Genomic DNA, 14964 nt, shown 5'->3' with positions numbered 1-14964 from the left:
TAACTAAAATCACTGTTATCCTTTTGCTTTATTTTCTTTTTTGATTTTTGAATATATATAATTAAAAAATTCAAAACAGATTAATAACTTGCTTTTGTCATAATTAAGAAAATAGCACAAATATGTCTTCTATATTCTAATTTTTTTAAGTTTTAAATCAGTTTACAATATTTCCAATTTCTAACAATTATATTTACTAATAATCTACATAAACCTCAATATAAGATTCATGAATATTTTCTATGGCAATTATATTTTCTTGGTAAGATACTGCCGGGGTGGAAATAATAAATGCCTTGATCTCTTTTCTCCTTAAAAAATTAAATTAAAACAAAATAATAAAATAACAACAAAATGAAATAAATTGGCTATATAATTTAAAAGCAAGATTTACATCTTTTAAAGAAATTGTTATACAAACCTGCTTTGTGATAAGGATAATAATCTATAGTTAGCTGTGTAAAAGACAGTTGCATAGCCCCTCCAGTAATACGTCTGTTTGACTCTGGGAAAAGAAGAAGATGAAATTGAAAGAGAGACAGAGAAAGAAGTATTAAGCAAATGTAAGAAACATTTCACTTACCATACCTGCAGTCCAAGCAGTGATAACTGTCTCTCTGTTACCAAGGTTAATACAATAAGGATTTTAAGAAATGCAATCCAGGGACTTCCCTGGTGGTCCAGTGGTTAAGAATCCACCTTGCAATGCAAGGGACGCTGGTTCGATACCTGGTCCAGGAACTAGGTTCCCACATGTCGCAGGGCAACTAAGCCCTCATGCCACAACTAGAGAGCCTGCGTGCCACAACTACAGAGCCCATGCGCTCTGGAGCCTGCACGCCACAACTAGAGAGAAGCCTGTGCACCACAACGAAAGATCCTGCGTGCCACACTAAGACCCAATGCAGACAATAAATAAATAAATAAATATTTTTTAAAAAAAGAAAGAAATGCAATTCAATCTAGTAAGTATTTATTGAGCCCCTATCCCCTGCAAGGTACTAAGCTAAAAGGTGAGGATACAAGAATAGCAGAACTTTTATATTTACAGACCTAACCATATGCCAAACATTGTTTTAAATTTTTTAAGTGTACTTATTCATTTGCTCTTCATGGCAACCCTATGAAATAGATACCATTAATATTATGCCTATTTTCTAGATAAGAAAATTAAGTAAATAGGCCAAGGTCATACAATCAGTTAGTGTAGAGCTGGTTTTGAAACCAGGAAATCCTAACCACTACCTTATATCATCCTGCCTCTTGTTGAAGAAGCAATTGAATCTACTAGGTTAGGTAAGTTTTCTAAAGTCACACAGCTATGTTAAGATTGGAAGTATCTAAAACTCTGTTTCTGTTTTGTTATGTCTGTTCATTTACTTTGTTTTTTAGATTCCACATATAAGTGAAATCATACAGTATTTGTCAATAGGTGATTGCCAGAGGACAGGGAGATAGGGGAAGAAGAAAAATAGGTGAGGGAGATTAAGTGGTACCAACTTCCAGTTGTGAAATAAATGAGTCATGGGTATGAAATGTACAGTGTGGGGAATATAGTCAATAATTACATAGTATCTTTGAATGGGGACAGATCATAACTAGACTTATCATGGTGATCATTTTGAAATGTATAGAAATAACGAATCACTATGTTGTGTAATAGGAACTAAGACTTCAAAAGCAAACAAACTCATAGAAAAAGAGATCAGATTTGTGGTTACAAGAGGCAAGGGGTGGGGGAAGGGAGAATGCGATGAAGGCAGTAAAAAGGTACAAACTTTCAGTTATAAGATAAATAAGTACTAGGAATATAATGTACAACATGATAAATATAATTAACACTGCTGTATGTTGTACATGAAAGTTAAGAGAATAAATCCTAAGAGTTCTCATCACAAGGAAAATTTTTTTTTATTTCTTTAATTTTGTATCTATATGAGATGATGATGGTCACTAAACTTACTGTGATAATCATTTCATGATGTATGTAAGTCAAATCATTATGCTGTATGCCTTAAACTTATACAGTGCTGTATGTCAATTATATCTCAATAAAACTAGAAGAAAAGACAAAAATAAAAAATAAAAAGGTAAAAAAGAAATCCGAAGTAGATGAAAAGTCAGTTTAACTCCAACATAAAAATCAAACATTAAAACAGCATAGACAAATCAAATACAAATTAGTATAGAGCTATGTACACACTCTCTATGTTAATTTGTTAACTGCAATTTATCTCAACTGGCAGAATTTCTAGTACAGATCTACAATCCCTTATTTAAAATCCTTGGAGCCAAATGTTTCAGAATTCAGAACTGTTTTAGATCTTATTAAAGTAATGTACATATATCTGTGTATACATACATATATATGTATGTATATAAACACAAAACTGCCAGCAGGTTCTGAGGCAGCACTAAGTAACAAAAGATAGTAATTCTGCAGCAAAACTCAAGTATTTACACTAAGTGGGTATAAGAAAGATGATAAATAGCAACGTGCTCATTTAGATGAAGTTTTGCCAGCAAATGAATTCTTTACAAACTTGTGAAAAAGCATTTCAGACCCTTCTGGATTTTAGAATAGCAGAGAACTGATTACAGATCTTTAAGATGAGGAAGCTATTTTGGTGGAGGGGTTTTCTCCTTAAATAACATCATTTAGCTTATTCTATGAGGGAATATAGAGGGAGGAACGTAAAAGAGCTGAGAAAACACTTTTCTCTGTTTTTTTGCTGATGACTTAACCTTGACCCCTCATTTTGTTATTTTGGTTTGTTTTAACTTTTTCTGATTTTCCTTTCAAATCACTAAAGCAGAAGATGCCAACTACAAGCCAAATGACACAAAAGGTAGACAAACAAAAGACAGCAAATCTCTCTCCAAACTCCAAATCTTCCTTACCTTTTCTGCTCCACCCTTTTATCTGGTAGCTGATATCTGGCTGCCCTTTCTGAAAAGGCAAGGTAACTTCTATTGCTAAGTATAGGAGCAATAGAAGTTACAGGGGTTGGTCTCAATATTCACTCTCTCAGCTTTAAAAATTCAAAGCAACAACTTTCAAAGACATAGATTCTGATTCAGGTCTGAGGCCCCACGTTGGATGTCTCCATTTAAAAACGATTCTCGGGCTTCCCTGGTGGCGCAGTGGTTGACAATCTGCCTGCCAATGCAGGGGACACGGGTTCGAGCCCTGGTCTGGGAATATCCCACATGCCGCAGAGCAGCTGGGCCCGTCAGCCACGGCTACTGAGCCTGCGCGTCTGGAGACTGTGCTCCGCAACAAGAGAGGCCGCGATAGTGAGAGGCCCGTGCACCGCGATGAAGAGTGGCCCGCGCTTGCCGCAACTGGACAAAGCCCTCGCACAGAAACGAAGACCCAACACAGCCAAAAATAAATAAATAAATATCTTTTTAAATATTAAAAAAAAAAAGATTCTCAGCTTGATTCTCATGCTCACCAAGGTGTGAGAAACACTGTCCTAGAGGCAGGACTACCTGATGAATCCTTCCAACACTTACGGGCCAGAGACACTCTCTGGAGGAGAAACAGAAATGCCCAGCACCGAGAGTATGGAACCACAGATTTTCCAAGTGACCAAGAGCAGCTCCCTGTTAACCCCATTACCTGTGTTTACTAAATAGGGAAAAATAAGAGAAGCAAAAGCTAAAAGGAAAGAAAAAACCTTCCTAACTGGGATTTAGCTTCCCGACCAAATTTAGGGAGGATCTGGAGTAAGGAGACACAAGAAATGTTAAACAGCCACATAGTTGTGTTTATATGCCCATAGGGTCAGAAAAACGTAGATAAACCATCATGCTGAAAATACATGTGCATCGCTTTTCGGCCTTTTGGCTAAGATCAAGTGAAAATACATGTGCAAATAATTATGAATTGAGTGTGGACTAAAATTTAATTTACAATTTCAAAATTATGAAAAAGTTAATTCCAAGGCAAGTCTAATTTTTCATCAACCTCTAAGGATGTCCAGTCGTGAAAAAAAAAATTTAATTTTACCATTAGCATTGACAGCTAACAATTAATTATGTTGAGGTACTAACTATTAAAGCAAAATAAAATTTTATACCAATATACAATGCTTAAAATTACACCTTTCATCTACATACCTCAATGAATGATAAAATTATGACTAGTTATCTTAAGAGTACAGACTACATATTGCATACAATAAACAATCCAGATGTGTAGTAAATTCTAGAAAAACCAAAAATAGTTTCAAATAGCAGCTTTTATTATTTATTACCTTTTTCTTTAGCATGAATATCATCACATATGTGTAGATCTAGATGAGAAATCACTAAATGATGGGAGGTTTCTTTAACATCAAAGTCATTGAATAGTTTCACAATTGCATCATTTAGATCAGGAGCATTTGAAGTCTGTGGTGTCTTCACTTGCTGGGTAGATGGGGCTACTGTAGAGCTCTAAAAGATTCAAAACTGCCTTAGCACTGCAAGTTAAATATTTGACATTCCCCACTCAAAAAAACTTAAATATTTTTAGTAATAAAGTCATAAAAAAAAAGCAAATACATTTTCTTTTGTATCAGTAACTCAGTTTACTAAAATATTTTCTGAATTATGTAGGAATAAAACTAAAACCTAAAAACTGGAGAACTGTAAATAGTTTGAATATGAACCCAATATGTTTTAGTAAATATTTGAATAGCTATATTTATAGCCCTTCCTGTTTTAGAAAATATATTTTTAACTATTAAAGGCAGCTTACTTAAATATTATTAGTTTTATATATTGAAAAAGAAAACAAATGTGAGCCCTGTATACAACAGCTATATACACTATTGTATGTCCTGTAGAAATAAATCATTACTTTGTAAAAGCATTGGTGATATTATTTAGTACTATACGTGTTCTCATGCCTCTTAAGAGGTGTGGTATGTGCTCTGAACTTGGATATCTGAAGAAGCCAGAAAGCAGAAAAGATTCATAACAGATTGTGAGTTCACATTCTTTTCTCCCCAAAGAGAAAAAACAGAATACTGTTGAAGTATAAAGACATCTGTGAACCTCCAACAGCCTAAAATAACTCTGCATACATAAGAATACTGTGAGATGATATGTACATGTTAGCCATAGAACTATACATGAAACTCTGGTAACAATTAACAAAATGAAAACCAGATTTTTTATTAAAAATATTTTAAAATTTTCTAATTAAGAACAGTTTATTAAAAGTATAGTTATTTACAGAAAATTAAAGTACTATATACATATAGCTTGTATACAATATACATATTCTTAATAGTAAGAACTATGGTCATACTGTAAAAGAATTTCAAAGTGTACTTGGTAAATGAGAATCTCTCAATGAAAATGATTGGGGCCCACAGTATTTAAAGAAAAGCAAAGATGAAATATAGTTGTGAAGGCTTAAATTCTAGGGGCTCAAGTAAGCTTTTTTACTAATTAACTGTTAAACTGATTTCCATCAGAAAAATCACTTTTTCTTATGTTTTCCCCCATCTACTTTCAAAGTCTTACAGACTATTATTTATGTCTATGATGGTACTGTTTTGAAAGAAAACACTCTCCTGTATTTCTTTAATCATGTATCCTCTTTTTCATCAAGACGAATACTGATACAAATAAAAACATAAGCATTAATCTCCCTACAAACACTTTTCTTCATACTGAGGTAATTTAGGTTTTTGGATGCCATTTGTGGGGGGAAAAGTGGGCCACAATAAACTCTTTTGCCTCATGAATAATCTTAAAAAACTCTTAATTTTCAAGTTTGTAAAGCTCTCAAGTTATAAAGTTGAGCAAAGGAAAACTGTCACCTACTTCACTCTCTAATGCACTCTCTTGGTACCTCAAGTGATCAGGACATTCTGTATGATAACTAAAGTAGTGACGTGACAACTACTACCCAAGAAAGAAACTCCACAGTAATGTGAATGGTTAAGTACATCTACTATAAAATATTATGGTGTGACAAAAAATACTAATTACAAATACTAATGACATGGAAGAAAACTATAGCCATTTGCTACTACATCCTTACTAAAACTAGGGAAAAATGCAGATGCTTAGGCAAAAAATCTGTAAGGAAATACCCCAAAATGCTAACACTGGTTTTGTTATGGTGGTAGGATTACAGAATTTTGTCCTTGTTTCTAGTTTCCTAATCTGTATCTTTATCTAGCTTCCTAATCTACATTCTATTTTATATAAACATATCCACATATTGCACAAGTAAGAGCTACAGTAACATCAACACATTGTCTATTGGTCTTTAATTTCAATTACCATCTCTGTTAATGACATCCTAAGCTACATAAATCCTTATTGCAAGCCTTAACAGCCTAGTGTTTATGTCTATGATGGTAATATTGTAAAATATTATCTCCTGTACTTCTTTAATTATTTTTCCCACTCCAAAATGGAACTCATTATTACCTTTTCTCAGCCTTACCTCCCCTAATCAAACCTGCTTCCTTCTGCATTTACTCTATTGGCTAATGGAATTACCAATTATTTGAAAAGTTCTCAACTCTTCTGTCTTCTTTATCCTCAACTGGTGAAAGACTCAGATATCTCTCCCTAATTTGGCTTGTTTTTTCTTCTTTCAAACCATTACCAGAGGTCCAAGTCCACCCCTCCCCTAGAATCACAATCTTCCTACTCTTCAGTCTACCCTCTATAATACCACTATGTCATACTTGACTTTTGTTTCCTATTTAAAAACTTCCACTGGCTTCTGCATGCCTATAGGAAAAGTAAACATATAATGCTCATCATGTCTAGTTGCCACTTACTTCTGCTTAAACTCAGGGTACCTGCCTAGGAAAACTCTATTCTATGCTATGGTCCAGTATTCTGTTCATCAAACTTTTAAAATTAGGTTCCTTTGAAGAATTATGAAGACATCTTATTGGATAAATATTAATTATTGGTAGAATGATACAGGGTTCACCATCAATTCTCTGTTTGTTTTTATCGTTTAAAGCTCTGGGAAACTTTGTTCACATAAATAAGTAGATTAGAATGAAATGAATTTTGTTTTAGCAATGTGACACGATTCTTTGAACTCTTTCAAGTTACATGCCAGGATTCACAAAGTGATCTATTGCAAAAAATTATTTTTAATAGTCTAGCAGCTGACATTTATTAAACTTCCTTCAACTGTGTTGAAAGCAAAGAAGTGGGAATCACCTAATTTGTTAGTCTGTCATGGGTCATTCACTTCCAACATGGACAGCAATATTTCAAATTGCCTGTCTTATTTTCCAGAAGTTTTTGAGTTAAAACCCTCCCTTCCCCACCCCCCACCCCCAACAAATCCATCAGAGTAAGAAAGAGGATGAGTAAGAAGAACGCCTTTCATTTGTAAAGTAGGATACTAGGATACGAGTAATTATGGAAAGGGGGAACCAGTCTGACATCTTAATACAGAACATTCTCACGTAGCCCAAATTTAAGAAAGAGCACAAATCAAAATGGAAGATGTGAAACAATTTCTTTAAAACTTGGAAAGTTGTCATATATTCACAAGGCATGTGTACCTCACTCTCAGAAATAATGCTCTAGGAACACCAAACCCCTTATCTTTATCAGAAAATACCGTGCTCTTTAACACCATCATACTTTGGCAGATTCTATTTCCTCATCCAAAATACCCTTTCCCTCACCTGGAAACTTCTACTCGTTTTTAAGACTTAATTTCATTATCCTCTTCGTGAAACCTTTCCAAACTCCCCAAGCAGTTGATTAAAACTTCTCTGTGCTTCTCTAATCTCCTCATCCCCATTTTTAATTCTGCACTCTAGCATTTACGTTGAACTGCAATGATTTGTTTTATATTTGATTCCCTATTACACTGAGATCCTTGAGGGCAGGATCAGACAATATTTATTTTTACATCCACAGCATGTAGCCCTGCACCTTATGACAAAGCAGACAGGCAGTAAACAATGTCAATTTGATAGTCAGAGGAAAGCCCATGCACCAGCCAGATCACCAACAAGCTATATATCTAAGATGTAATTACTCTCTTTCTAATGAAATAATTCATAGAAGTATGATTTCACAATACCCTTTAAGTCTTTATTGGATAGATATAAAAAGTCAATCGTACTTATAAAATTATCAAAAGACGCTACACTTTGGGATTTTCAATGTCCCTTCTACAAAAATCTTCATGTCAAATTCTCAGAATTTACTACTAGGAAAGATTAGAAAACCTTTTTCTTTTAAGAAAAAACTAGTAATGCGTCTGATTTTAAGAAAGTGATCAATAAATAGCTTCCCCCATTTTCGTCCCAGCCATCAGACAATTCTAACAGTTTTGTGTTCAACTTCAGCAATTCCCTAGGGCTTTAGTTTCCTATTTTAATATTAATCCTTACATTCTTTCCCTTGACTATAATTACCCAGGTTTTTTCCTTTTGCACTTACTTTAGTAATTTTTAAATTGTATTTTTTTAACTTCCTGAAAAGAAGTATTTATAACATTAAAATACTTTTATGTTATCAGTAACTCTGATGCCAAGCACAGACCTCCAAACAAGGTAAGCACTATATAGATAGAAATACATTTAATATATGCTTTCATATAGATACCATGTAGGTAAAACTAATATAGTAAGATATATAAGAAGATTCCTGGACTCAAAGTATTATAAACTATTTTGCATAAAGAAAACAACCAACCATTCTGATTTTTAAACCATTTACATGTAAAGTGAAGTGTTTTTCCTATTAACATATGATAGCATACCTGTGTAGGTTCAGGAGCCATACTCTTCCTTTGTTCTGTTGATTTTTCTATTGCTTCACTAAGAGATTTTGCATATTGTACCATAGCCTTCAACTGGGAATCCGTTAAAACCCATAATAAGTCATCCAGCATTAGAACTAACTTTGTTGCAATGACATTGCAGTCCTTTAACTGTCAGGAAAAAATGATTCATAAAATTAAGCCAAGTAATTAAACTTATAATGCACTTGTATCTTTTAAAAATTTAAAATTTTTCAATGGTTTAAATATGGATCCTTCCTTATTCACCAAATATTTATTGAGTTCCTATAATATGGAAGGAATACCTCCTAGCATAGGAGATACAGCAGTAAAAAAGACTGACAGATTCCTGTACTTTAACAGGAACAAGTTATATAGGTACAAGTATTTATATAATTTAATTTTTCATTTATAGCTAATAAATCATGTAATTACCTATGTTAATTCAACCCCAGTTGACCCTTGAACAATACGGGGGTTAATGCATATAACTTATAGTCCGCCCTCTGTATCCAAGGTTCCTCCACATCCACAGATTCAACCAACCTCAGACCATGTAGTACTGTAGTATTTACTATTGAAAAATATCCACATATAAGTGGACCCATGCAGTTCAAACCTGTGTTGTTCAAGCGTCAACTGCAATTCTAGTAGAAAAAGGGGCATTAAAATTAATTAAAGGGACTTCCCTGGTGGTCCAGTGGTAAAGAATCTGCCTTACAATGAAGGGGATGCTGGTTCGATCCCTGGGCGGGGAACTAAGATCCTACATGCGTGGGGCAACTAAGCCCACGCACCACAACTACCGGGCTTGCACATCTCAACTAGAGCCCACGTGCCACAAACTACAGAGCCCACGTGCTCTGGAACTCACGGGCCACAAATACAGAGCCCACGCACCCTGGAGCCTGCGCGCCACAACTAGAGAAGAGAAAACCCACATGTCACAACTAGAGAGAAGCCTGTGCGCCGCAACGAAAGATCCCACATGCCTCAACTAAGACCCGATGCAGCCAGAAATAAATAAATAATAAATAAATAAATCTTAAAAAAAAATTTAATTAAAAACTGAAATGCTATTTTAACCACATTTCACATTTTAGAATATCTGTATTAAGTGTCATACTCTGAAAAATTCTTTTCAATTTAATTTAGTACAGTGATTTGTGTCTAGTACTAGAAAACATATTGCTGAGATTTTAACTGAGCCAAGTTTTTAAAAAAGTCATTACTCTCCCTCATTAAATTTCATCACAATCCACAGTGGACTCTCAAATACTGACATCCTTAAGTAGCTATCTTCCCTATTTATCTAAATTACCAGTCGTACCTTAACCTTCTAAAACTAGTCGTTTGGGTTACTAATAGTGAAGACTTTACCGTTTACCCACTCCTGAGCAAGATTCAATAAGGAGAAATAAAATTATAAAACAGTTAATGTTCAATACATATTTGGTAACTGAGAAATCTATTCAATTTATCAAAAATAAAAATCTGCGGGCTTCCCTGGTGGCACAGTGGTTAAGAATCTGCCTGCCAATGTAGGGGACATGGGTTCGAGCCCTGGTCTGGGAAGATCCCACATGCCATGGAGCAACTAAGCCCGTGTGCCACAACTACTGAAGCCTGTGCGCCTAGAGCCCATGCTCTGCAACAAGAGAAACCACCGCAATGAGAAGCCCGCGCACCGCAACGAAGAGTAGCGCCCCACTCGCAGCAACTGGAGAAAGCCCACGTGCAGCAACGAAGACCCAACGCAGCCAAAAATAAATAAATTAAATAAATAATTTTTTAAAAAGACCCTATTTCCACATAAAGTCACATTAAAAAAAATCTAAATATTAAACTTAGAAACCTGAAAAATGTTATCATTACACTAGATTTCTTCAAATATTGCTTGAGGCACTATATTTCCTTTTATTTTTCACTGTTTTAATATGCCAATATTTCAGCTAAAAAATAATTTTAAATTTCCCATCAATTCTAATAGTTATCACATAAATCAAAAAGGTAACCCTGTTGACTTACTCTTCTTTTAAGTGTGACTCTGATTTTTGATTGGTTGGTTATTAATCGAACAGGAGCACACATAATTTCAAGATGTGAGCTTTGGGTAGCATCTGCCTCTATTCGAATCATCTGCCAATTTATTTCCTTAAAGGTCAAAACCTAAAGAGAATATAGAGATTAGCTTCACTTACACAAAATAGAATAAGAAAAATGTAGATTTGTAAAAACAAAAAAAAAGTTATTATAAAAATGTATCTCTTCACTAATTTTCATATGACATTCTAGATCTATCCACTATGCTTTAATTTTTTTTAATTGTAGAATTCCAAATTCAGTAACACATCTTCATAATTATATTCATCATCTGTAAAGCTGTTAACAGTTTTATTCTAAGTAATTTAATTTTAATATAAAGCACAAAGAACATTTGAATTATGTAACCAAGAAGAATTTAAAAAACATATTTTAGTTATGTAAATTTAAAATTCAATTCTGAGAAGCTAAGAAGTTAAAATAGGACTCATTAACTCTGTAAGTTGAAAGATTACAGTAAAAACAATAAAATATGCACATTATATAATTAAATAATTAAAAGTAGTACAGAGAAAAGTATAAAGGGCAAAAGTAAATCTAGTAGTATGTGAATATAGGCAACCATAAAAAGTAATTATTTTAAATATACTTTTTTAAAATTTATTTATTAAAAAAAAAATTTTTTTTAACATCTTGATTGGAGAGAGTGGCATGGACATATATACACTACCAAATGTAAAACCGATAGCTACTGGGAAGCAGCCGCATAGCACAGGGAGATCAGCTTGGTGCTTTGTGACCACCTAGAGGGGTGGGATAGGGAGGGTGGGAGGGAGACCCAAGAGGGAGGAGATATGGGGATATATGTATATGTATAGCTGATTCACTTTGTTATAAAGCAGAAACTAACACACCATTGTAAATATACTTTTGTATTAATCAATGACTAAAACATTTTTTAAACAAAGAAAGAAAAGGAAAAAATCTTTACCTCTCCTCTCTGTGGATCTTGAATACGAGCAAATCTTAAATCTCCATGTTCCCAGTTCGCATTTACACTATAGATCCGTAGCTGGGAAAGTTCAAAGGATGCATTGAAGGCTTTTGCTCCAATGCGGATGACAATGGAATTTACAGAAACAGTAATTCCCTCAACTACTTTTTCAGCAAAGCCGTATTCACTGGGAAAACAAAGCAGAACAAAATATAATGCACTAAAACCAAAATAAAATCATTAGAAGTGAAAAGGTTTTGTTAATATTCTCACACAAGTACACAAACTGCCATAATAGTATTCATTTTTGTTTAACAAAACACATTTTGGTTAAAACAATAATCTAGTCTGGTTACATGTAAGTTACAAAAAAAAATGTTCTTCTCAAAATGATAAAAGGTTTTTAAAATTGGAAGTTACTCTCTAAATTATTATAATCACCTTCCAAAGTTGCCTATTCTCAAAAAGCATTAGTGCACACACTGGCATCAATGAAGTAAGTAAGAGGGCTAAATTCTTAACACAAAGAAGGTTGCAGAGGCCAAGTGGAATCTCATAATTTAGAAATAAGGTCAGAAAAAGTTCACATTCTCTAATTCAATTCAGCAAATATTGAGCATCTACGATGGGAACGATGCCAGGACATAAAGAAAACCAAAGTAGAGTTGTGGCATTACAGGGTTTGCAAGTTACTTGGGTAGGGAAAAAAACACATATCCTAGCAACTGAAACATGAGGCAGTCTGTAATTAAGTGTTTTTAAAAAGGAATCATCAGTACACTTGGTAGAGGAAGAAACTGTTCATAGTTAATGAGAAATATATCCAGGAAAGAAAGATGAACTTTCCTCAAGGAGGGATGAAAAGGAAGGGAAATCTTAGAATAGGGAAAAGCATGAGCAAAGACATGGAGAATAATAAAGTAAAGGTCACATTTCAAGAATGATAAGTACAGTATGACTTGAATATAGACTATCAGTATATTTTGACAGGGGGGTGGTGAAAGTTTGCCAAATTGGCACCTTACTTCAATTATGACCATTATTCCTAAATCTATATCACTATCCAGATCTCTTGCTGTAACTTCAGATGGTAAAATTCAAATGTCCACCAGATAGCTCTACCTGGCTGCCTCTCACACATTTCAAAGCCAACATGCATAAAAGTGAGGCCATCATTTTTAATGATCATGCACATTGCTCCTCTATACCTATGCTATGCTTCTTGATTTACTATCTTAATGAATAAATAAAATTACTCATCTTTTCTAAAATTTAGATGACTTATCTTTTAAATCAGGATATACTTTGTAGGTTACATGTAGATTGCATGAAATAATGCGTATGAACCACATCGCCCATCTCTGGACTCATGATACTGAAAAAGATATAACTGTTATTTATAGTATTATAAATAGCAGTATATTATTATTAATACTATTGGAAGTCTCTGAGCCTCTGTTTCATCATTTGTAAAATGAAAATCATACCTATTTCAAAAGGTTGCTGTGGTCCTTAAGTGAAATGGTATATGTGTAGTAATTTATACAGTCCTTGGCTTGACTGAGGTAATTTTGTTATAAAAAAAGGTGGTTGTCTACCTGGGGTTTAGAAAATTGAGAACTGAAGAGGAAGAGCTCATCAGCATCCTAGGGAGGAGTTGCTGTGATCCTAAGGACAAATACTGGTCACTTAGACAGAAATATTCCTGGAGTTGGAAGAATATTTCTATTAATATTACCTGAGAATACCCTTTGGAATATCCAAATCCATCTACTCTAATCTATGCACATTAAAAAGTGCTACAATTGTATTGGACGATTTACCATCAGAAGGGTGAAGGCTGACTCACTGACTAATGTCTACATGTTTCTGGTTTATGTCATCCATTATAAACTAAATTTCAGTTTACAAATGAGTCTCTTCTGAGTTTGGTTAATCTTCACATAGATGTTTATCTCCTTCTGTGAAGTGATAAAATCAAATTTCTGAACTTAACGAAGTTTACTAGACCGTCAATCTGTGGGAGCATTGTTAGCCTACAGGTTCTGCACAGAAGGAAGGGCCACCCTGTTAATTGTTAATTTCCCTCTATTTTAATCTCTTAGCTAGAAATAAAATCAAATAGATCAGTGTTTCCTTAAATTGCATGACTATAAAGAATTGTTGAAAATACATATTCATATTCTTGATAACCATTCTAGACCTGATGAATCATAACTTTAAAAGAGGAGCCCAAACAACTCTGAATTTCATAAGCACCCTAAATGATTGCTACAATTAGTCAAGTCTGGAAAACACAGAAATAGATTAACATACTACCATACAATATAAGGACTACCATCATGTGATTACAAAGCCAAAATTATAAAGCTTGTTGATACCATAAAAACATGAATTGGGAAGAAAACTATCAACTACACTTAGCATACAATAAGAAAATACCTAATTTCTGCCACACCTAATTAAAATAAATCATTTGTTTATAGCAACTTTCCTGATCTTCTTTTGCCCTTTTAATAGTCTTATAAACATCTCAACTTTTTCTCAAATTTTTCTGAGTCTAGCCAATTTTAAGATCAACTGCTCCAACCTACTCTATCTAACCTGAAATCATAATCTAAACTTTAAAGTCTCAAATTGCTAGAAAATACATAAACTACAAAGAAGTTCATGTGAAAGCTCTTCTCCCCATCACTATTACATATAGTCCAAATATAAACTGTATATCTGATAAATCTGGCCTTCAGTCAACTCTCAGCAGTGGATGGATCACCATTTGATTCCCACGTGAAAAGCCACTGATCAGACTGCAGGTATTCTCACAGAATGCATTAATAAATGGTGGCTCAACCTTGGTGAAAGAGGAGGAAAATACGAGAGTGCAAGAAAGAGAGTATGTGTGTGTATCTGTATGTGCATGTTCATTCTCAAGAAGAGTTTATCACTGGTTTTATACAGCACCTAGAATACTGTAAATGTTCAGGGCTGCTATGTTGTACAACTTGAGGAGGCACTAATCACATTAAAATCAATGTAAACTTTTTACGTGAATAGCTGTACCATCCAAAAATAGTGCAGAAAACCTGTTTTGAGGAAATGATATATAATACAAGATCCAAATTTACTGAATGCAAAGATAAATAGGCAA

General features: G+C 34.0%; 1 protein-coding gene across 7 annotated transcripts in view; it reads right to left on the bottom strand.

Annotated features, from left to right (window-relative positions):
* BLTP3B (bridge-like lipid transfer protein family member 3B) overlaps positions 1-14964 on the bottom strand; it is a 103998-nt gene that overhangs the window by 47778 nt on the left and 41256 nt on the right. For all 7 annotated transcript variants that reach the window (XM_082419284.1, XM_082419282.1, XM_082419285.1 and 4 more), the window contains 5 exons: positions 11814-12003; positions 10808-10948; positions 8759-8929; positions 4263-4443; positions 422-505 (listed from right to left, as the gene is read on the bottom strand). In XM_082419284.1, the coding sequence (XP_082275410.1) occupies positions 422-505; positions 4263-4443; positions 8759-8929; positions 10808-10948; positions 11814-12003 (767 nt within the window). The remainder of the gene's footprint in view (positions 1-421; positions 506-4262; positions 4444-8758; positions 8930-10807; positions 10949-11813; positions 12004-14964) is intronic.

The sequence above is a fragment of the Balaenoptera physalus genome, assembly GCF_965194825.1.
Source record: "Balaenoptera physalus genome assembly, chromosome: 13".
Taxonomy (NCBI): domain Eukaryota; kingdom Metazoa; phylum Chordata; class Mammalia; order Artiodactyla; family Balaenopteridae; genus Balaenoptera; species Balaenoptera physalus.
The sequence above is the reverse complement of the archived record's forward strand: the minus strand, read 5'-3'. Positions and strand labels throughout refer to the sequence as shown.